The sequence below is a fragment of the Vanessa tameamea genome, chromosome 7 (genome assembly GCF_037043105.1).
Source record: "Vanessa tameamea isolate UH-Manoa-2023 chromosome 7, ilVanTame1 primary haplotype, whole genome shotgun sequence".
NCBI lineage: Eukaryota > Metazoa > Arthropoda > Insecta > Lepidoptera > Nymphalidae > Vanessa > Vanessa tameamea.
The window spans coordinates 3,681,447-3,703,908 of record NC_087315.1 but is presented as its reverse complement, the minus strand read 5'-3'; the positions used below and the strand labels follow the sequence as shown (position 1 = coordinate 3,703,908).

Sequence of the window (22,462 nt, the reverse complement as noted above, 5' to 3'; positions counted from 1 at the left end):
TGAGATTAATAGTGCTGTTTTGATTATTTATGTTTTAGTATTTGTTGCATAATATTTTTTCCATTCGTCAGCAGGAGAGCGGGCATGCGGTGCGGGTACTAGTAGTGGTCGCGCTTTCGGGGGTGAAGGTATGCGACCCCGAAGACCAGGTAAGCCACATCTACTTAATTTGTTATCCATTTGTTAATTCAATTACTCGTTATGGGATGAATCTTTTGCCAAAAAAATCTAATCACTTTTATTTGCAAACCTCGAGAAGCAAACCAAGTGTGTGTTAACCTTTAGAGTAGCGGAGCAGTTAATTATTTTATTATATCATGAGAATTATTATAACAATTTATACATTCATAGAGTGTGCGCATGTCGCACGCGCTCCGGCGGATATCGTATGCGACGTGTGAGTCGGCGCGCGCCCTCTTCGCCTTCGTGGCTCGCGAGCCGCGCTCCGAACCAACGCATCAGTACTGCCACGCGTTCGAGACCGATACGCCTGACCAGGTGCGTAATGATATAGTTTAAGTAAGGTAATAGCCATGTCCTACCGCTGGGCAGAGTGCTTACTCTACAATGGTGTTCCAATCTGGATGAACTCGTGACAAAGTTTTCTCTTGATGTTTTCTTTATCCGACGAGCATGAGATGAATTATAAATGCAAAATATCACATTTAAACACTGTGGTGCTTGCCCGGATACTCAGGGGAAATCATATAAAGATACGAGTGTCCCGGGGGGAGCTGGGTTGTATGGGCTTGTATGTTGAAAGAAACGCTTAACTTAAATATACATGAAGTAAACAAGATAAATTAATTTTAAATAATTATTATTTATATTTATAGACAATTCTGAAAACTAAGTTTTAATCTATGCGTAAATTGGTTCCCTATTGATTTAATTGGTGGCTTTCTATAGTACTTATAGCAAGTTGAAGTAGAGCCAATATTGCTCTAGACCACAAGCGCTCTGAGAAGGAAGCTTAAGCTATAGCCGTTAATATAAATACTATGAAAGAAGCACTCTAAATCTTGAGCATAAGAACTCGTTTTAAGTTTATTGAGGACTGCATTGATAAGATGAAAACGTAAAGTAATTAGAGTGTTTTTTAATTTTATTTTAGTTTTTTTTATTGTCTAGGTAGGCGGACGGGCAAATGGGCCACTTGATGGTGAGTGGTCACCACCGCCCTTAGATTACCGCTGTGAGAAATATTAAACATTTTTTACATCGCCAATACGCCGTAAAACTTGGGAGCTAAGATCACTCTGGCTCATTTACCCTCAAACGGGAACACAACCCTGCTTAGCGGTAGGATATCTGATTAGTGGATGATACCTACCCAGACGGACTTGTATAAAGCCCTCCCACCGAGTAAGATATAAGTATAAATTGTATGGTTTAAAATGATATTAATTTGTAATAATATTTTTTGTTTTATTTTCTTCCGATTTACGCCACATATATCTCCGTTTCACAAATTCATTATTGATTATTTCATATTATATTAAAAACTAGTCAGTTGCGAGTCGAGACTGGATTAAAAAGGGTTCCGTATTATTTAGATTTTCATAGGTATTCCTACAAGCGCTTCCAATTAGTCATAAGTCGATTAAATTGTTTTTGAAACGTTAGTAATTTCCTTATTTAACGTTATATAAGCCACAAATTTCAAAGTTTTTACGCTATTAGTACAGATCAGCTTATTCTTTTTATCAGAGATAAATTTCAACACACTCATTGCGTCTAAATCTTAACTCCTTCTTCCTCTTGCATTGCATGCATACGGCATTACGAGGCAGTCCCGCCTGCCGCCGTCCTCAGACCCGTCTTAGACAGTGGACGTCGTAAATGTTTGAGTAAACACACATCATGAAAAAGGATGTAAAAATTCATAAAAATATATTTTTATAATATGATATATATTATATATCATAGGATTATAATTCGTTGATTTTATTTAATAGAATTTAAAATATACAGATAGCCGTTTTTGCGGTATTAATATATCAAATTTAATCGTTTGTAAACATTTTTAAATAAGAAAATCTTCTAAAAGTGACATTAATCAAAATGATATAAACGGCAGATAAATACAGTAAGCGAGTAGTCGCTGCTAGCTCGTGACTGGCTTCCTGATTTATTGAAAGCATCTGAGAAATAAAGCATGACTTACATTGCGCTAAATATTTGTAAATGAGAATTTCCTCTGACGTAAAGTTTACATTAATCTGTATAAAATATGTCATTTTTGGAAGTATGAATAGAACATAAATCTTATAAGACTTCAAATTCATTTCTATGCCATAACTTTACAAGACATAGGACTTAAGTCACGTTGTAAAGTTCGAACCAAAAAGTTATAACTTTTACAAATTTTATCGAAACTTGTTTTGAGGTAGAATTACGAATATTTTACAAGTGATAATGGATGTAAAGTAGAAAATACATTACAATGTATAATATAGTAATAACAAAGTAATTTCATGTTACAAATATTTCTAATATTACAAGTCTTAACAATAAATTAGACAAATGTCTGAGTATCCTGTCAGACTCCTGTAAACTTCCTTCTTGGACCAAACCCCATCCGTTACTACTCCACTTGGGATTATTGCGACCAAACTTCTACGTGACTAGTACTCAGAACTAAGGTAGCGGTTGTATTGAAGTAGGCGATGGTTTAACACTGATATTGCATAGCAAATAGCATATTGAGAAAATTATACATTTTAAATGTTCCTTGTCAGTCTCATACATATAATTAAAGTACATATATAATAGGCCTATGTTTAACTGAGTGTTTATTTATAATTTAATCAGTGCTAGAATAAATGAATCTTAATCAAAGTTTCCGGATTTGAACCCAGTCTAGTATCATAAAATCATATATAGTTAATATTTGTATATTGTCATTTAATTAAGGTTTGACAATATACATCGTGAAAACAGCTGAATGCGTCCCATTAAACATTAAACTAAACTAGGTCATAAATATAGGATTTACTGCATGTCTAACCCAAAAAATAGTAGCGTTGATACGTCAAACAAATAAATTATCCTGGTTTATTATAATATACTTGACGCTTCTTGATACTTTATTAAAATCAAAATTTGTATTCAATAAAGGAGCGTTAACCATATTTAGTGTCAAAAATTGTGTTTTTTAAATGATTTATCACTTCCTTCATATAGCATAATAATTTGTATCTTATCGCTACCTAGATCGCCATGAAGCCTTACTAGACGCTGGCTCGCCGGGCGGCACATCAAATAGGATTGCAAACATAGGCCGAATCTTACTTCAGCAATATTCGTACGGCAAGCGTTTAACTTCACCGACCCATTTTGATTTGTTTACATTTATCGAATCCACTTTGACGAGTCTTTCTAAAGGGGTGAAGTCTATTTGAAACTTGATGTAGATGTGGTGTTCGAAATTTTATGTCGCTTTGGAATAACGAGTAAATAATTTTTATATGTAGTAAAATGTGGAAGCCGGCTGTCATGGTATGGGTATGTTGTGCGGAGAAATGAGGACCTTGTTGTGAGGAAGGTCTTGAGCATAGACGTGGATGGATATCGAGAAAGGGGACGACCAAAGAAACGATGGACGGATTGTGTGAAAGACGATATGACTGGAAAGAATGTTACTTGTGAGTTTACGTCAAATAGAGAAGTATGGAAGAAGAATATGCTGCGCCGACCCAAAATAAAATTGGGATAAGGGCAGGAGGAAGTAAGTAGTAAAGAAATAATCTAAAATTATATATATGTAAATATTAGGTTTAAAACTAAACTTCCATGCGTTATATACAATAAGTATTAACGGCTACAAAGAACTAACTATCTGTTAGTATATATTAACTTTGTATAACAGCGTATAAACTGACGCAAAATATATTGATAAATTCATATAGCCAGGTACAGAATGAAAGGGAACTACAGCGTCATTTCCCCTTATTCGTCTTAATTTAAAACCGGAACCTAATCATTATAGCTCGTACAATGAACGTTACTTTATTTCATATACAATATAGAATTACGGCGGAGAGTGGATTAAATAAAACGGATACGAGTCCTTATTATGGTTGTTTAAATAATTTATTAATACTAGCGCATAACGTGTGCTTGAAATTAGCTATTTATAATGTAAAAAGCGTTGAATGAATGAATGAATGATAAATTTGATTGTATTTTATTAACAAGACTATTTAATTTATTTATTAGAAAAGTTTTACTTTTTAGTCTTTTTGCCGGTTCTTCTAAGTAGAATCTACATTCCGGGGGTACATTTAAATTAAATGGAGTCTTCAGAAAATTACGGGTCAAAAGTGTTTGTAGGACTGAATAAAGTAAATTTTGCTATTATGTTCAAGTGTAATAAGTAGTTTACGTGCTTTGTTGTTGTTGCTGTGGCTATCACGAACAAGTCTAATAAGTAGTTTACGTGCTTTGTTGTTGTTGCTGTGGCTATCACGAACGAAAAACATTTTAGTGGCCCAAGCTGGAATTCGAATACGGGATCTCGGAAACGGCAGCATACTAGATCAACGAATCAAATAACACCATAAAATGATTACGTATTATATTCGTAGAATACTATATTAAAAATATGACGGCCGTACAAAACCAGTTTTCAGATATCGTAAATGGATTTGTCACGAAATGGTGCTTTTGTACAGTCATTCCACTTGGTATCTATCGTAAAGCGATTACACGCACGCGATGATGGCGCTACGATTGATTTATTTATAACGTACGATTTTCTCAGCTTACGACTTCGTTCCTTAAATAAAAAATAAATCATTGCACTCAAAGGACTTTTGTATTTTACGCAAGATTTCAATAAAAATAATATTTTTAGTCTCTGAATCGACAAAATATTCGTCATACAAGATTAACAAAACAAGTCAATCTGTAATATAAATATATCTATAGTATATGTATGTATAGTTTTACGTTTTTAATTAGTTGAGACATAACGAAAGGTTTTTGCATTTATCGGTAAACTTTATATTATTATTGTAATATTAAATTTATATAAAAGTATAAATTAGAATATATATTTATGGATCTATGGAGATCATACATATTGGACTGGATGGAGTGACAGCTTATTTACTACGATGATGGCATTCGGAGTAAAGCAGCTGTCACTGAACTCTACTAAACAGTCGACCAATTTTGATGAAATTTAAATGATTAATTGGGTGCCCTCGAGCTACATATGTGGTACACGGTAGGTGGCGCTGTGAACGGGCTACAGAAAAAAAATTCACAGAAGTAAGTAGGTACAGTTTTAATTCGTTACACATTGCCGTAGAATTTGCTCTATCGCTTTCTCCGTTACTTAAGCCAAGTACTTAACTACAAAGGCTACAGTTTTTAATACCTTAGACCAACCCCCAAAGACACAGACAATACATTCGTTTAAATTTTGGGGTTGGTTATATATTCTTTGTATTCAATGTTGATATTTAAATGACATCACAAAGGCAATATCACATGGGACAAGGTATATCGTTTGTTAAAATATATTCTCTAGCTTAGAATTTACATAAGGACGAATAAATACCATAACTAACGTTTATAGAACACTAAAATCATAATCCCTTTCTTTTGCTTTTTCCCAAAGTTTATACGTAATGTTTATTTTTTTATTACACTAATAAACTGTATGTAGGTTTATCGGAATATTAATTTATTCTCTTGAGAAGATTATCATATTAAATTATAATGTCGACATCGTATCGGTACGAGAATCGGATTAAATAACTGCATGCCGTGTATGACCATTAGTTTCATTCGTCACGACGTTTAATAATTGTTTCAGCTTAGTGTCAGATATCACAACGCGTGCCCATGAAATGATTTATATTTATTAATTCCAAAATAGCTACGTCTAATTTTGTATTAAATAGATGTACTCATTGCCCCTGGTAAGTACTTAATTTTATTTTACAATTAGGTACATATTATTATTTGGAAGCGAAACTTTCAATTGATTTATACCGATCATTATCTCTTATTCAATCAAGATTATTGTAGACGTTATAATGATATGGTTAAAATGTAAGTCAGACTCGTAGATGGTAGGCGATGGCGCGCATTCTAGCACGTGACCTTGCGGCGAGGGCGGCCGCCACATTCCAAAGCTCGAGCTTGGCATAACTAAGATCACCGGCCGTCAACCAAGCTCCTTTTAAACTCGCTTCGCGAAGCATAACTCTTGTCATCCCATTCAGCCGTCGCGTAATCAAATGACGAATGACAAAACACGCTTGATGAATTACCCGCAATCAGACCCAAGCTAAATTCGAACCGAGTTTGGAATTAAAATTGTATTGAATGTAAATTAGAGTCCTACGCCGAGGACTCATTAAATTCGAGCGCGGGTCATCAACCGATCGCCCGGCTCGCAGAAAAGTTCGTCGCCTCGTACATACAGGCAAAAATAAAAAGCGATTTACGACACAGGTGCGCGGGCGCTCGCGTTTCTCATTGTGCTTGCGCCACTTACCATGAAGGCTTTAGAAACGAGTTCTCAACTTCTCAGCGACGCATTACCACTCAGTTGCAGCTTAGCTTTCGAGCGAGACGGACGTGTTTCGCGTTTGGAAATATTTATTCGTTGGAATACGAGTGTCATTCGTTTGTGTTACAAAGTGATTGATGGTGTTGTGTGCTTGGTGTTACTCTTATGCTGTGAAGTGTGATTGACCCGCGCGCCGTATCGTGGGAGCTTGCCCCTGGTATGCATATCTCTTTTGTAAACGTTGAGCGATTCCAATAGAAACTTCTCGTTTATTATTATACTAATAAGCTTTTATTGTTCTGAGCCACTTAAATACGAACTCTTTATGACATCCGCGAAAGTTATTAAACAATTAAACCGTCTTTACAGACTTTTAATTTAACTGCGAAATACTTCAAATTCAAATACTTAATAAGTAAAGTTTAAAGTTATATATATTCAATAGAATTTATGCCGTTATGTAATTGTAGGTAATGTATGATTGAAAATATTTTATTTAATATCATTGTAAACTCATTAATTATAAAAGAATTCAAACTTTATTATTCAATCGGTCTAAAAGTAGTAAGGTAGACTAAAAAATTCGTAAAATCAGTTTTAGTGCCTTTTGTCAACTTTTTTGTTAACTTTTTTAAAATAAATGGACAACCAAGGGTTTGTTTTTTATTTTACTCTTAGGGTTACCGGACAGGTAAATATTAAATTATTCATCAAAGAAAAATCAACTGATATAATGCATATAACATTTTATAGAGATGTTAAATGTTAAAAGTATTCATATTTAAACATGTCTATTTTAAAGTTCTTACTGAAAATACATTAATCAATTTCATCATCATCATTACATTAAAATACTACATTAATTCTTTTTTTTTTCTAAACGATGTACACTCTACTAATTGACGTTTAGTACTCGGCGATTATATATATATATTACGGGACAAGCTATATCGTTTGTTAGAATATAATCCAGATTAGGTTTTACAGAAGAACGAATATACAACAACTAACGTATGTATATAGAACGTTAAAACCAAAATCCCTTTCTTTGCTTTTTTTACAAATATATATTCGTATATATTTCTGGTTGCGTTAATGCCTCTACTCCTCTAAAAGGGATGATTTAGAGCTTCTTCCGTCACGCCACTTTACTGCAGAGTATTTATAGTTATACCTGTACATATCCATCCCGGATTTACATGGTTAATTCAAATCAAATCAAAATATTCTTTATTCAGTCGTGTTACGGTTTTGAATTAAACGTAATGTCCTCAAATTATTTAATAAATGAAATATGTTATACAATAAGTTAGACAATCATTATTATCAAGCCACGTGTTATATCCTTACTGTAAAAATACACTTTATTGAACGCCACACGTATTTTGTATGCTTGCATTCAATTATCTCGTATTATGTCAAACTGTTCCTTTATATAGCAAAGTTTATATGGCAGTTATTTTTTACAGTAAATATATTTTCAAAAATGTTTAACACTGTATTGCAAATAAATATGAGTTATGAAAATAGCCTTAATAAAAGAAAAATATTAAAAAAAAGACGAACTTTATGTAAATATTTTAAATGAAATAATAATATCTTAAACGAACTTTATGTAAATATTTTTATACTAGTATGCTAGTAGGCGGACAGAGTAAGGAACTTTGTATTATATAATTTCAAGGTACATATTACTTCACCAAGTAGATCAGATTCTCTTTATGTACACGAGCTTAAAAGCTTAAAACTATACACTCTACAATGCGATTTGATATGATTTATCTCAACTAGCAACACTTAGAAACAATATTGAATTGTCACGTTACTAGCAAAAAGAAATATGTATATTTATGATAAATTTATCGATCCAACAAATTTACTAAGAAATATGTATCAAGACCAAGGAAGGAACGTGGATAGTAATCAGATCTTGGTAGAATAAAATGTATCAGAGATATAACATATAGTACAAATATTTACATATTTGTGAAAACAATGTATTGCAAATGAATCAAAATACTTAAGCACTATGAAATAATTATTTTCCGAGCAACAAAATAACTAACCTTGTGTATAACTTCATATACAGCTACTCATTCTTAAATATTGTAAATGTAATGTATGTGTATGTATCTATACGAACATTACTATGCAACTGTTTTCTGGGAAAATGCAATAATTCCCAGGGAATAATCAACTGTACTGTACTAAAATCTCCATATTCAACATGTGCAAACGATGTTATGGACAGCAAGTCGTCTCCAATAATATAGCAAATGAGACAAAACTCTTTAACGTGGTGGCGATGTAATTGTCTTTATACTTTTACTTTTTGTATTTTTTTATTAATACATAACTGGCAAATAGGCCAACTGGTGGTAGGTAGTCACCATCTTACCTGATATGTGTACACCGGTTTTCATGGGTACGCCACTCCGAGCTCCCGGGATGTAGAAAAAGTTCATTAGTTTTCTATGTCGTCTTGGGTTTGGGTGTTTGTGGTACCGTCGTTACGTCTGATTTTCCATAACACAAGTGCTTTAACTACTTACATTGGGATCAGAGTAATGTATGTGTTTTTGTTTAAAAAAAAAGCGGGCTCGCACAAAGCCAAGAAGAAATCCGAAAGAAAAATTTTACATTAATTTATACTATGCAGTTTTGCTAGCCCTAGCAACAGTAGCGGGTGGTCCGAACTATACCTGATCTTTTAATTATCGCTTTTGTGTCGTCGTTAACAATACAATATAATACTTAGTTTTTGCCACATTCACTTTTTATACAATGCTATTGTTTCTCTTTATATGGTTTCATTTTGTCTGTTGTTAAATATTAAAGCCTAAACACGTGCTTTTATTTTTTTAGTTGAGTAGATTGTAATAATACACAACTTACCTTACATAGTAACTTATTTTAAAAATAATTTTAGATGTTTTTTTTTCATAATTTTGAATGATTAATTAAAATTGAAATAGGTCTGTGATAAAAAGTCGAACGAGACAGCATTTTTAAAGCTGCTGAGAAGATATTCTTTTAGTTTATTGTAAGCGTCTTTGTAATAATTTTTTTTAGTGAATTTAAAGGAGATATTGTAATTTTTGGTCTAAATAGGATCTATATTGGGTATGTAATTTAATATTTTGCCATTGCAATTGCAAAATGGTTTATGTCCAAATACCTAAAATAATTAAGCTGAGGTTAAACTTTTTTTACTGAACTTGAAAAAAGAGTTATTAGATTCCCCGATTATTCTAAAATTGTAAGACAATTTTGGATGATTTTATCTACAGATTTGTTCAAACAAATCCCTGACAATTTATAGTATTAGTATTTTTAAATGCTGAAAAAGAGTAACTATTGATTTTCATGCCAGTTCTTCTCGGTAGAATCTACATTTCGAACCGGTGGTAGCTTCACTTAATATAGTTTGTTAAATGACGATTCAAAAGTGCTTGTAAAAGCCTACTTGAATAAAGTATATTTTGATTTTGTATTTCAGGTACTTTTTATTAAATTCGTTATTACTCAATAACTTAACAATACGTGCTATGGTTACATTTTACTTTCAAATTTTAAACTAATAAGATAAATTTTGATAATATGTTTTAGTGTTTAATACTCCTCTTTATGTGTTATTTTTTCCAACATCACTGTTTTACGTTTAACAATATGTTATTAATTGGTTTGGAATTGTTTATATGTATATGTCTTACCTACCTATACGGTCCTTTGACTAGCATTGTTTATTCCCAAGCTTTTATGCAATGGTTGCACCCTGATAGTTTAGTCTCGCTCACTCAATATGCCGCAGCTATAGTTCCGTCTCTATCACTCGTCAGCTAATCACGACTATTGTTCGATATTACCGCCTGCCGAGACAATAGAAATTGTTGCTTATAGGTTTGTGAGAGAATGTTTTCTGATAGATTTTTTGTTTGCTTTGTATAATGTGGCTGCTATTCTAGACAGTAAAAGTTCTTTGTTTAGGGTTCCGTAAGCGCAGAGTAAAAGCCTTTGGTTGTCATGATGGTTTCCATATGTCTGTGTGTATCGGTACGGCCGACAGCATGCTTTATGATTAGATCCAGCTAAAATGAGCATCAAGATATTTTTTTATTTTATCTCCGCGATCCTAGAAATATCATAGTAACTTAGATCACAAACACAACAACTAAACTACAAGAAAACAAGTTAAAATTCGAATCATCATAACAATTGAGCCAGCATTCATTACTTATATTTTAAAAATGTATTTATAATATGAATTTTTTTATTATAGTCTATATTCACCTTGAGAATTGTAACTTGGTGGTAGGACTTTGTGCAAGCCCGTTTGGGTAGGTACCAACGACTCATCTGATATTCTACCGCCAAACAGCAGTACTCTGTATTGTAATCTCTGTGTGTTCTGGTTTGAAGGATGAGTGTGCCAGTGACATGGGCACAAGGGGCAAAACATCTTAGTTTCGAAGGTTGATTGCGCATTGGCAATGTAAGGAATGCTCAATATTTCATGCAACGCTATTATCTATGGGTGGTGGTGACCACTTAACATCAGGTAGCCCGATAGCTCGTCCGCCAACCTATATCATAAGAGAACCTTAGTGCTATATGTTATTAATTAATTATATTATGTATTAGCATACATATTTAACCCCTACTTTCCGTTTGCATACGGTACAGAGAACGTTTTTGGGCAATGGTATACGCATATACTTATAATAAGATACCGGGAAACGTAACCAATTTACCATTTACGAAATTTAAAAGTTTATTAAGACTAAATTAATAAATAAGTCTTATTATTCGTTAAAAGAGTACTTTTTAGAAAAAAACGCCTGGATTTAGACTCGGGTTCCATCACAGGACACAAATTATTGTAAAAAAACAGCATTGTAAATTTGTTTATTTGAAAAGAGCGACTATGCGAGTTTCTTGCCGTTTCTTCTCGCTGGAGGCTGCTTTCCGAAACGGTGGTAGTTTTTTTATATCGACGATTCAAAAACGCTTCGTTGTGAAGTTTACTTGAATAAAATTGATTTGATTTTGATATTAGCTGAGCTATCATAATTTTTGTCTGTATAATACTATTACATTTATTTGGTATCTTTTGAGGAGTAACGTTAAATAGAGTAACGCAGTCGTCAGTTACAGTTACTGAACACGTCGATACTTTGTCTAAATGTTACATACCTTATGTTGTGACGAAAACAAAAGAAAATCTTGCACTTTATTACTCTACCCTTGAACCTTAAATGTTACATTATAATTTAAATAGGTCTGTGATAAAAAGTCGAACGAGAGAGCAGTTTTAAAGCCGCTGAGTAGACATTGTTTTAGTTTATTACCAGCCTCTTTGTTATTATTTTTTTATATACCTATATTGGTTATGTAATTTAACTTCAATAGATGTTTTTTAACATCAATGTGCCTATTCTTCCATACCTATAGAATAACCTTTGTAATGTTTTATATTTTATTCGAAGGTTGAAACTTACTCTTGAAAAAATGGTTTACTAAATTTCTTTTTTGTTGAAAAATTTTGAAGAAATAAAAAAAAAGTTATTAGATTCACCGATTATTATAAAACTGTAAGATAAATTTTGGCTGATACTGAGATGAATCCTTGACTCCTTACGTTGTCCCATATATTTTTCTTACTTAGATGTAGTAGTAGTCTTACGTACATAAATTTTGTCACGAAAACAAAAGAAAAACATGCACTTTATAACTCTACCCATACACCTAAAATGTATGCATAACAAAATTTGCTTACATTAATTCGCAGCACGTTCTGACTAGTTCTATGAAACTATATCCCCATAATCCAAATAATAGCTTCTATTTGATGTCTATAATAATCAGATATTATGTTATATATCTTATCAAGGAGTTTTGATCGTCTTGAGAGCAAATTGGCCACATAGTTATCAACACTTCCCATTTGACGCCGTAAAAAATTAACCATTCCTTAAATCGACTGTGTGCCACCAACCGTAATTACTTCAAGCTGAAATACGACACTACTACAAAGTATTGCTACTTTTTTTAGAACGTATGATGAGTGGGTGGTTCCTATCCAGGACGCCTTCCACAGAGCCTTACACCAAAGTAATATGAATTTTATAAGCAGAGCAACATACATAACATTTTTTAAAGTATGACAAGTAAATATAAATGTAATGATAGTTTATATGTTTATATTTATTAACTTAATTTGAAAATTTTTAATAGCAATTTGTACAAATATATACAATTATGTTTAATCGTATAGGATTTAGAGCGGAAGGACGTTAGGTTTTATTTTCTTATAATTTTACTAAGCACCACTCAAGTATTATCTTATTTGCATTTAAATTTAGGATACGTCTACGTTAAATTATCAAATTGTAATATATACAATAGACTATATAATTAGGAAAGTTCTAGAGAAATTAACGTGGTCTTCTTACAACTACAATGTAGATAAACATTTGAAAATCCCTTCTTTTTAATGTTTATGAAGTTATCAGCAGTTGAAAAGTTTTATTTTGGTATCTTCACTTGTATTTTCTACAAAATATTTCGAATATTATTGAACGGATATCGTAGTTTTATTGCTGGTATGGACGAAGGCAACATCATAAAATCCTTTAACTAAAAACTGTAAGTGCAGTTCAATTTTATGCTCTTCAAATAAAACCGAGAACCAAAACCTGATCTTTATGCCCAAAAAAAAAAAAATATCGGATAACGAAAATTTTTTTTTATCTGAAGTCGAAATTTATATTAAAATTTATTCACTTCGAAATTTCCCTAGCAACCGAACTTCCGACTACTTCTGCTTGTCCGTCTTATAGCTATTCTCCATAATCCCTCAGTCAGAGATCTAAGCCGCTATTCACCCACTGTTTGCTCATCTCCGCAAAGTCTAGACGTGAAACGTGTCTTATATATTTCTCCTCTACACTAAAAAAGAGTATTTTATTACTTATAAGCCTAAGCATCATTACATAGTACAAAACAAAGTCGCTTACCGTTGTCTGTCCCTATGTATCTATGCTTAGATCTTTAAAATTACACAACGGATTTTGTGGCGTTTTTTTATTAATAGATAGATTGATTCAAGAGGAAGGTTTATATGTATAATAGATGTACAATATACATAGTAGAGAAACACTGATAATTTTTGAGGTTTCCAAAGTGATGTCGTAAATAAACAAATTTTTGCGCTTACATTGCAAATGAGAGATAGATCAAAATAATGTGCTACAGTATCGTACACCTTAAAAAGGTCTTCGATAAAGTCGGCTATGGTATATGTCTATCTCTTAGAGATAACCCATAATAACCAATGTTATCCTTAACTTTTTACGAGAAATAATGGCTATTTTCGAAGCGATTTTAAGCAATACAACATTAATTCTTATCCAATGAAGTACCTTAAATACGTTATGCATTTAATATAGATCTATATGGCCCTTTACGGCATGTAATTTAAATGAATATTTTCGAAGATATTACAGATTCAAAATGCAGGAACATAGCGGATTCTATTGTCTAAAGACTGAAAAACTATGAATATTGACATTGAAATGAAGACATTTTGTAGTATATTTAGTGGCAGCATTGCACCCGTGCGAAGCTGGGGCGGGTCACTAGTGATATATAAAAATGCATTATAAAAGTAATCTTATCTTCCTGCTTCCTACATTTAATCGGTCATGTTATTTTGATTCATAAGCAAACCTTCGAGGTTTGCTTATGAATAGTTATTAGGCACTTCAATATATTGTCTTAGATATGCGATTTATGCTTTATTAGGGTTTGATAAATTTGCAGTATCATGAAAAAAAGCTCAATGGAAACCTTTATGGGATCTTGTTGGAGCTATGATATATGAGATCACATTGTATTTTTTCGGAATTAGATTTGAAAACAGATCAAATTTGGTCCTCATATGGAGTTACGAATTTAATAATGGATGTATTTTATAAATTAACGCATTCTACTTTAAAATGACAATTAAAAGAGAAAAAAGTTTTTATTGCGTCATGTGTCAATTTCATGCGAAGGGTCTCGTTGTGAAACATTTACAGTGAAGATATGGATTATTAACACAAAATAAGTGAAAGATCAAGATTGAGGAATCAAACTGTGTTATATCTTGGTTTAGAATTCAAGTAAATCCAATCCAATTTTAAATTTCGAAGATTGACTTTAACAATTTCAAACACATGTTTTGGTTCGTATAAATAAAAAAAGAATCTGTTTCAGGGTAGTTTTGTGTTATGTAAATATTCGAACTCAGTTGTATCTACGTCAGTTGGCTCCCGTTTGTTATTTTTATTTTATAGCTTTCTGCGTCCTTCCCAGCAGACCTTTCCGTGTTTTATTTCTTTTGCTTTTCCTTTATTACTTTTGAGGAAATTTGTCAAAGTTATTAAATTATCCAATCTAAGTACGCTCTCTTAAAATTTTTCAGATTTTAATTATAATATTAGTATTATACAAAGTGGTATTTGTTCTTTGACTTTCTATATTTTCTATATATTAACTTTTATGTATATAAACATATTGTATGTATACTTTAAGAGTTTGCCAAATTACAAGAAAAAAACTGTTCTTATCAGATATAATATCTATTGATTGTAAAATAAAAAAGCTATCAATTCGTTAAAAAATATTGCCGACACTAAACTTTTTTATTGTCAAATATTTACTTGATGGGAGGGTTTTGTACAAGTCCGTTTACCCGTTTTGTAGGTAACAATCATCAATATTCAGTATAGATGTGTTCTGGTTTGAAGTGTGAGTAAGCCAGTGTAACTATAGGCACAAGGGATTAGCATTTTAGTTTCGAAGGTTACTGGTGTATTGGCGATGTAAGAAATTGTTGATTTTTTTCGAGGCCAATATCTATGGACATTGGTTATCACTTACCATCAGGCTTTTTACCAGTCCGCCTACCTTTGACATATAGTCCATTGAAATGTTACATTGACTGAACATTTTCTAGAGGACGCAATTTTATTTGTGGGACATATAGGAGGTGTCAATACAACTTTAACCCCAAGTTTGTGGGGTTGCCGTCCTTGTACCCCGCCCGCCATCTTAAAAAAAGGAGTGTAAACATATTTTTAACTATATCTCCGAAACTATTAATTGCAGGGAAAATTTGTGAAGACATAATTTGTAGAAAATTGTTGTGGCTACAATTATGTTTATGTGACTTTATACCATAAACTTAAAGCAAAAAAATTAGAAAATATAACATAAACTGATCCTTAATCGTTTTGTGTGTTGTGTTAATGTTTTGTACTTTTCTTTTACAAACCATTCAAAATATTCATAAAATATAAACCTTTTAAATGTTGTATTATCATAACATTTATTCTTAATGCGTACTAAAGAAAGATTAAAAGCAATTAAAACGAATATATTTAGAGAACGGATCATAAAAAACTTCCGATAATGCATTCAGAGATAAAAGTAAAACGTAAATGATATATTGCATATCTTTGCTCAGTATCTTTGATTTAATTCGTGCAACGCGTATCTTAACGGAATATGTTTGTGTTCTTTATTAAGCGTAAGTGGAACGGGTTACGAACCGTCAGATGTAGAAGTTAAAGGAACGATGATTAACTCTTTGAGTAATTTTTGTTCTCACATTTAACATATTATTTACCTACTTTAAATTAGCGTAATAAAAAGAACTATTAGTAAATCAATAGAATTATTATTATCTATACTAATATATAAAGCGGAAGAGTTTGTTTGTTTGTTTGTTTAAACGCGCTAATCTCAGGAACTACTGGTCCGATTTGAAAAATTCTTTTTTTGTTAAATAGTCCATTTATAGAGGAAGGCTTTAGGCTATATAACATTACGCTGTGACCAATAGGAGCGCAGCGACAGTGAGAAATGTTGCAAAAACGGGGAAAATTATTCACATTTATGGACTTTCGATGCGTGCGCAGCATAAACGTTTTAAGTTACTCAAAAAATGTGTATGAAAGATATATTCCTCTTTTAATAATAAAAAAAAAGTCCGTGACACTATATGTCTATTTGTTAAGAGTGTGCTAGCAGGCGGGGCGCGGCGGCGGCTGAGGGGGAGGCGGGTCAGCCCCGCCGCCGCGCTCGCCACTCTCACCCGCGGGTGTAGTTCTGCGAAGTAGCATTGCACATAACGACTTAAAAAAATTAACATTCTTAATAGTTAAATTATTTATCAAAATTAGGTTTTGTTATCAGCTTATTTGCTCATTATTTTTTATCGTTTAAAATCGATTACATTTAAATCATAATCTGCTGCAGTTTTAACTTACGATATAAGATAAAATTTCAATGAACATTCCTTTCGTACTTTGCAAGTAAACAATTCAAACGTTTCACGGTATAAATAAGGTATAAAAATTACATTACACACGTAAAAAAGTTCAAAATTGCGAGCGATACTTTCACCGATGCAGATTAATCATCACTGAGAAAATAAATTATGCAAATAAGCAAATAGGTGAATATCGTTTAAAATGAATACACAAATAAATTAGTAGTTCAATATTTCAAGTAATTTCTATTACGTTCAAGCATATTCAACACGGTTGTACTATAATCACCTTATAAAATAATAACACCAAAGGAGAAACAATCTAAACTTCTTATTGTTCGGTTTGTATATCTTATTACGTTTAAGTTAATATTGTTTGTTTTCAACCGACTTCAAAAAGGAGGAGGTTATCAATTCGTCTGTATTTTTTTTTTATATGTTTGTTACCTCATAACTTTTCACTGGATTTTGAAAATTTTTTTTTGTTTGAAAGGTAGTGCTTCCCGTGGGGCCCCATTTTAATTTTATCCTGTTACGATGATGGTATCCCTATGAAAACGATATAAGTCTTAAATGTGCATTATGTATGTGCGCGATAAATAGGTGAATAACTCAAAATTGTGCCAACCAATTTTAATGATTCTTTTTTTATTATAAAGGATATACTTCAAGGGTACTATGGTGAAAGTTTGGTAAGGTTCTGAGCATAGGATCCTTGACAAAGTAACGGTACGGAAGGGAACGGAACAATTCTAAGGAGCACGTTAGCGATACTCGGCCGAATCTTTTAGAAACAAAAATTTTGACAAAAAAAAACCGACTTCAAAAGAGAAAAAAAATAATATGCTCTAAAAAGTAAAAAATAATTGCTTATTATTCTACAACTTAATAATCAAGTAACTTATTCTACTTACCAATATGTAGGTACGTTCTGTGTTTCCACGCAAGGAGATAAGTATGTACCTACCCACTTTAAATCTAACTTAACACAAACCTATGAATAACAAACAATGATCACAATATTTTTTAGATTTATACTATGTAAAATGAAATTAAAAATATTTAGACTATTTAAAAGTCAGCAATGTTATTACGATAATATATTATAGTTAAAATTATTGTTATTTTTGGAGGCGGTGTCAGCCAAGGTAGGTTTGTAAATATATGATATATTCCAAATTTGTAAATCTGGTCTATCGATAAATACACTTCTTCTTGATGTTTTTTTAAACCCTATACGTACATAGTGGTCCTATATAATGACAGAAAATTGGAATCAAAATTGAGTGATTAAGCAAACATGTCTACCGTCAGGTATTACAATTCATGAACTTTTCTCCTAATCCAAGACAAAGAAAAGTCATTCAGATTTACTATTACATTTCCTGTTGAACGTTTTGTTTGTTTTGGCAGAGTATGAATTTTGTTTGTGATTTATTTATTTACAATTGACTTTTTCTTTTGTCTTACATCCAGATGTCGATACACCTGCATCGAATTGTTAACAAAAAAAAATATTCGCAATCGTACACTATTGTACAATATTTCTTTTATATTTAAGAAAAGGGTTGTCATAATTGACCGTATAACAATAAGCAATAAAAACACAGATATTGGTAATTATTAAATTTTATGGCGACCTTTAAGATTTACACTGATGACAAAGAACAATTACTTTTTATGATAGTGAATATATATTATCTATTTGTTTGGGAGGGGGGAGCTCTTAAAAGGACGTGTCGGGCACGCCCGTAACCAGACAAGAGAAAGAAGCATTACGAGTCACTTGACTACGAACTGTTTCAAACATGCCTAGAAAAAGAACGAACCTTTCTCGGCAGACTGCTAATGCAAAGCGTCTGCGGCTTTTGCGTAGCAACGAAACAGCTGAAGACAATACGCACAGGTTGGCTAATCAAAGAACGGTCAGTGAACAACATCGTGCTAGGGAATCGAGTGTTGAACGTTCACAGAGGTTAGCCTTACAAAATTTCCGAACTTCGGTGAATCGACAACGGGAATCAAGTACAGAACGTTCTCAACGTTTGATCGCACAGAATTATAGAGTTTCTCAATTCTTTAAACCCGAGCGGCCTTCCACCACATTCCCTGAAGTTAAAGGTTCTGCGATAATTTTACTCAGAAATCTTAAACCACCAAATTTATGTAACGGGACCCGCCTTCAAGTAAAATTCCTTCGCAATAACGTGATCGTTGCAACAGTTTTGACTGGTCCGGCAGTTGGTCAAACAGTGCTTATACCTCGCATCCCAATGATTCCAAATGATTTACCTTTTAATTTTAAAAGAATTCAATTTCCCATTAAGTTATCTTTTGCCGTAACCATTAATAAATCACAGGGCCAAACATTTAAACACGTAGGAATCGATTTACGTCAATACTGCTTTTCAGACGGCCAACTATATGTCGCGTTGTCAAGATCGGGTTGCGGGCAAAATCAGTATGTTCTTCTACCACAAGAAAATAAAACTAAAAATATAATCTACGCTGAAGTACTGTAAAACATATTATTAAATCTTATTGACGATTATAATAACAAAAACCAACGTGAGCAATCAAACGATAATCATGATAGTGTTTCCCACAACTACGCGAACGAAGTCGCGGGCACAGCTAGTTATTAATAAAAAATGGTGAATCTATATTATACTATAACTAACTATAAATTATTATACTGATATTATAAGGAACAAAATAATAGTAACAGCGTGTTTGTGTTCCAAATTATCCCTTTAAAGTAAAGTTGGACCTTATTCCACTGAGCAACTCTAAACTGGTTGATTGGGATACATATGGTTCAACTTCATCTGTCAAACATGCTGGTTGCATCACGATATTTTCCGGCGACGAGTTTAAAATGAATAATTGGTAATTTGAGTTTAGAGTAAAAATATTAATGATGACATGACTCAATATAATTAATATTATAAAATGGCGTGGACTTAGTATCTTCTGATTTCCAGATATGTCATATAAAAATTTAACTCATTTGACATAAAAGTCTGTTATCAAAATAGTAGCACAGAGTAGCTACTGATATTCTTGCCGGTTCTTTTCAGAATATAATATGATTTACTTTTCAGTTGTATCTTTAGATTTAATTTAATATAACATAAAGATTTAAAAGAGTTTTTATAAGTGTAACATATTGCAGCTTTCAAATTTTTCAAGTTTATATAAAAGTGAAACTTTAGTGTTTCGTATTTTAGTAGAGTCCAGAAGGGTGGTCACGTAATTAATGACTTGTGAGAAAAAATAATACTCACAATGTATTAAAATAAATTTATTAATGAGAGCCGAGATGGCCCAGTGATTAGAACGCGTGCATCTTAACCGATGATTTCGTGTTCAAACCCAGGCACGCACCACTGAATTTTCATGTGCTTAATTTGTGTTTATAATTCATCTCGTGCTCGGCGGTGAAGGAAAACATTGTGAGGGAATCTGCATGTGTCTAATTTTAACGAAATTCTGCCACATGTCTATTCCACCAACCCGCATTGGAGCAGCGTGGTGGAATATGCTCCAAACCTTCTCCTCAAAGGGAGGCCTTAGCCCAGCAGTGGGAAATTTACAGGCTGCTAATGTATTAATGAATAAAAACTTAACGAATTTCACAAGAAGTTATAGTCTATTCTAGATTAATAATATGTAATTATTCTTTATCGTAATAATCGGACTTACTCGGTTTTATTAAGTTATTGTGCTGTAAAGGGTGCAATTAATTCGATTCTTGCGCCTGTCGATTTAATAACTATATAAAAGGAAAAAGAATTTTCACGCCGGACTTGGCTCTATTAAAGGCAAGTGTAGCAAATGGGCATAATGACTTAATCGGTATCGAACCTCTGCTTCGTTAATTGCTCACTACCGACAAAACCTCGTCAACTATAATACTTGCCATAGCATTTGCAGTCTTATATATAAAGTTAATAGGTGCTATTTTGTATTGTGTGTTCAGCCACAATTTACATTTAAGTTTTATTCAAAATAAACCGTATGTTTTTAATCTTAAAGTAGAAAATCGATATTTGAAATATTATTGTTAGGAAAATGGATTTGACACACCAATGATAAAGGCTATAGAACACAGTTTAGTGAACTCGTTTGATTTAAAGTATGCTTGAATTCTATTTTACAAATACAATTGTTACGCCCACAATTCGACGTTTCGTCTTACATGATCGTGGGAGTTTTGTCAGGGAAGATTCATATTGATACTTAAAATTTATGAAGGCTACATTGATATATAAATATTAAGTTAACAGAGTTATAAAGTTTTTGTATAGTGAAATTATAAATAATAAAACTGTAACAATGACAGATCATATCGGTACATTATTTGTGCGTTAGATTTGTTTTCATTGCATGCGACGTACACATTTAAATTCGCATTATACGTAAAATCAAACCACATAGAAGTTTAAAGTAATAATTGAAAATTACACTATTGTACTAATATACGGATTATTTTTAACAAATATTTCTTTGCGGTACTCATTGGAACTAGACGTAATATGATCTAGGAAGTACGTGTGTTCGATATGTAGAGATGATTATCGTTTAAATCTTATTCCAAGAAAAACATTAAAAGGGAACATCAAATAAATGTCTTTATATATAGAAATATATTACATCAGATGCTTTTTAAAGATACACGACATTAAAAAGATGCATTAGCCTATGTGTACAGTTGTTGAACAGATGTTAATTTATCTAATCATATTGCTAGTTCATGTACTTTATTTAAAAGCATTGTATCTTAAATAAAATACTATACTACCTGATGATAAGTATTTTTTACCCCCATAGACATTGATTCTGTTTTAGTTAATCATCTTACTTAATACTAGCGCAGTACCAAATATAGTAACTAACTCTCGTCCATTTGGCTGGCTCTCCTTTCAACCGGATATAGAATAACCACGTGTTACTATTGTAAGTTGTATTGATATATATAACCGTCAGATTTAAAAAATGTGTTCAAGAAATAGTGGATGATATCAATAAAGGAAGCACGCGTCGCAGCGGGATCAGAGATAAAAATACATTTTATTGCCTTGTAAATATCCGTCTAGACGAACATTTGATACGTCCCGAAATATGCAGGATAGGAGTGCAACGACTGACTATTTACGGATAATTGAAGATTATTTAGAATATTCTAAATTTGAAATATGAGCCGAGATGGCCCAGTGGTTAGAACGCGTGCATCTTAACCGATGATTTCGGGTTCAAACCCAGGCAGGCACCACTGAATTTTCATGTGCTTAATTTGTGTTTAGAATTCATCTCGTGCTCGGCGGTGAAGGAAAACATCGTGAGGAAACCTGCATGTGTCTAATTTCAACGAAATTCTGCCACATGTGTATTCCACCAACCCGCATTGGAGCAGCGTGGTGGAATATGCTCCATACCTTCTCCTCAACGGGAGAGGAGGCCTTAGCCCAGCAGTGGGAAATTTACAGGCTGATTATTATGTATGTTAAATTTGAAAATCTGAGTACAGGCCAGATAAAATATTTATTTCAAGTAACGCTATGTAGTTCTATGTTCAGGATTTCAGAGGCTGTGCAAAAATTGCAGATGATGTGAAA

At 32.5% G+C, this 22,462-nt stretch overlaps 2 protein-coding genes across 6 annotated transcripts in view; one reads left to right on the top strand and one right to left on the bottom strand.

Moving 5' to 3' along the window:
* Nucleotides 1–22,462, bottom strand: part of LOC113401172 (large ribosomal subunit protein eL24) — a 424,188-nt gene that overhangs the window by 239,166 nt on the left and 162,560 nt on the right. The gene's annotated exons all lie outside the window — the stretch shown is intronic.
* The window catches only part of LOC113404400 (EGFR adapter protein-like), a 120,113-nt gene that overhangs the window by 67,645 nt on the left and 30,006 nt on the right, over nucleotides 1–22,462 (top strand). For 3 of the 5 annotated variants that reach the window (XM_026645278.2, XM_026645276.2, XM_026645279.2), the window contains 2 exons: nucleotides 72–149; nucleotides 352–498. In XM_026645278.2, the coding sequence (XP_026501063.2) occupies nucleotides 72–149; nucleotides 352–498 (225 nt within the window). The remainder of the gene's footprint in view (nucleotides 1–71; nucleotides 150–351; nucleotides 499–22,462) is intronic. The other 2 variants (XM_026645277.2, XM_026645280.2) reach the window with 1 other exon arrangement.